This window comes from Fulmarus glacialis, unplaced genomic scaffold (assembly GCF_000690835.1).
Source record: "Fulmarus glacialis isolate BGI_N327 unplaced genomic scaffold, ASM69083v1 scaffold40713, whole genome shotgun sequence".
Taxonomy (NCBI): Eukaryota; Metazoa; Chordata; class Aves; order Procellariiformes; family Procellariidae; genus Fulmarus; species Fulmarus glacialis.
Window position 1 is genome coordinate 8,563 of NW_009205539.1, and position 636 is coordinate 9,198.

At 54.1% G+C, this 636-nt stretch overlaps 1 protein-coding gene across 1 annotated transcript; it reads left to right on the plus strand.

Annotated features, from left to right (window-relative positions):
• Window positions 1-154: 154 nt before the first annotated feature.
• HOXA11 (homeobox A11) lies at window positions 155-631 on the plus strand (the record flags this gene model as incomplete). Its single annotated transcript, XM_009575419.1, has 1 exon — window positions 155-631. A coding segment is annotated over exon 1 (477 nt), but the record flags the coding sequence as incomplete, so codon positions are not given.
• Between the last annotated feature and the right edge of the window lie 5 nt (window positions 632-636).

Consider the following 636-nt stretch of genomic DNA (forward strand, 5'->3'; position numbering starts at 1 on the left):
CCACGTGACCGCACCTCCCTGCCGCCGCCGGGGAGAGCTTTCCACGTCAGCTTACGTCTCCCCATCTCTTACTTCACGGATCTGCTTCAAAGAGGCAGCTGCGTTAGAGAATCATGTTAAGCTCAGCTAATGCGGAGAAGCCGAGGTAGCCCTAATGATGGATTTTGATGAGCGTGTTCCTTGTTCCTCTAACATGTATTTGCCAAGTTGTACTTACTACGTCTCGGGTCCTGATTTTTCCAGCCTCCCTTCTTTTTTGCCCCAGACCCCGTCTTCTCGCCCTATGACATACTCCTACTCCTCCAACCTACCCCAGGTCCAACCTGTGAGAGAAGTTACCTTCAGGGAATATGCCATTGATCCCTCCAGTAAATGGCACCCCAGGAACAATCTGCCCCACTGCTACTCCGCAGAGGAGATCATGCACAGAGACTGCTTGCCTGCCACCAACACTGCTAGCATGGGCGAGATGTTCGGCAAAAACACAGCTAACGTCTACCACCCCAGCACCAACGTCTCCTCCAATTTCTATAGCACGGTGGGCAGGAACGGGGTCCTACCCCAGGCTTTCGACCAGTTTTTCGAGACGGCTTATGGCACGGCGGAAAACCTGGCCTCGGCGGACTACCCGGTAGA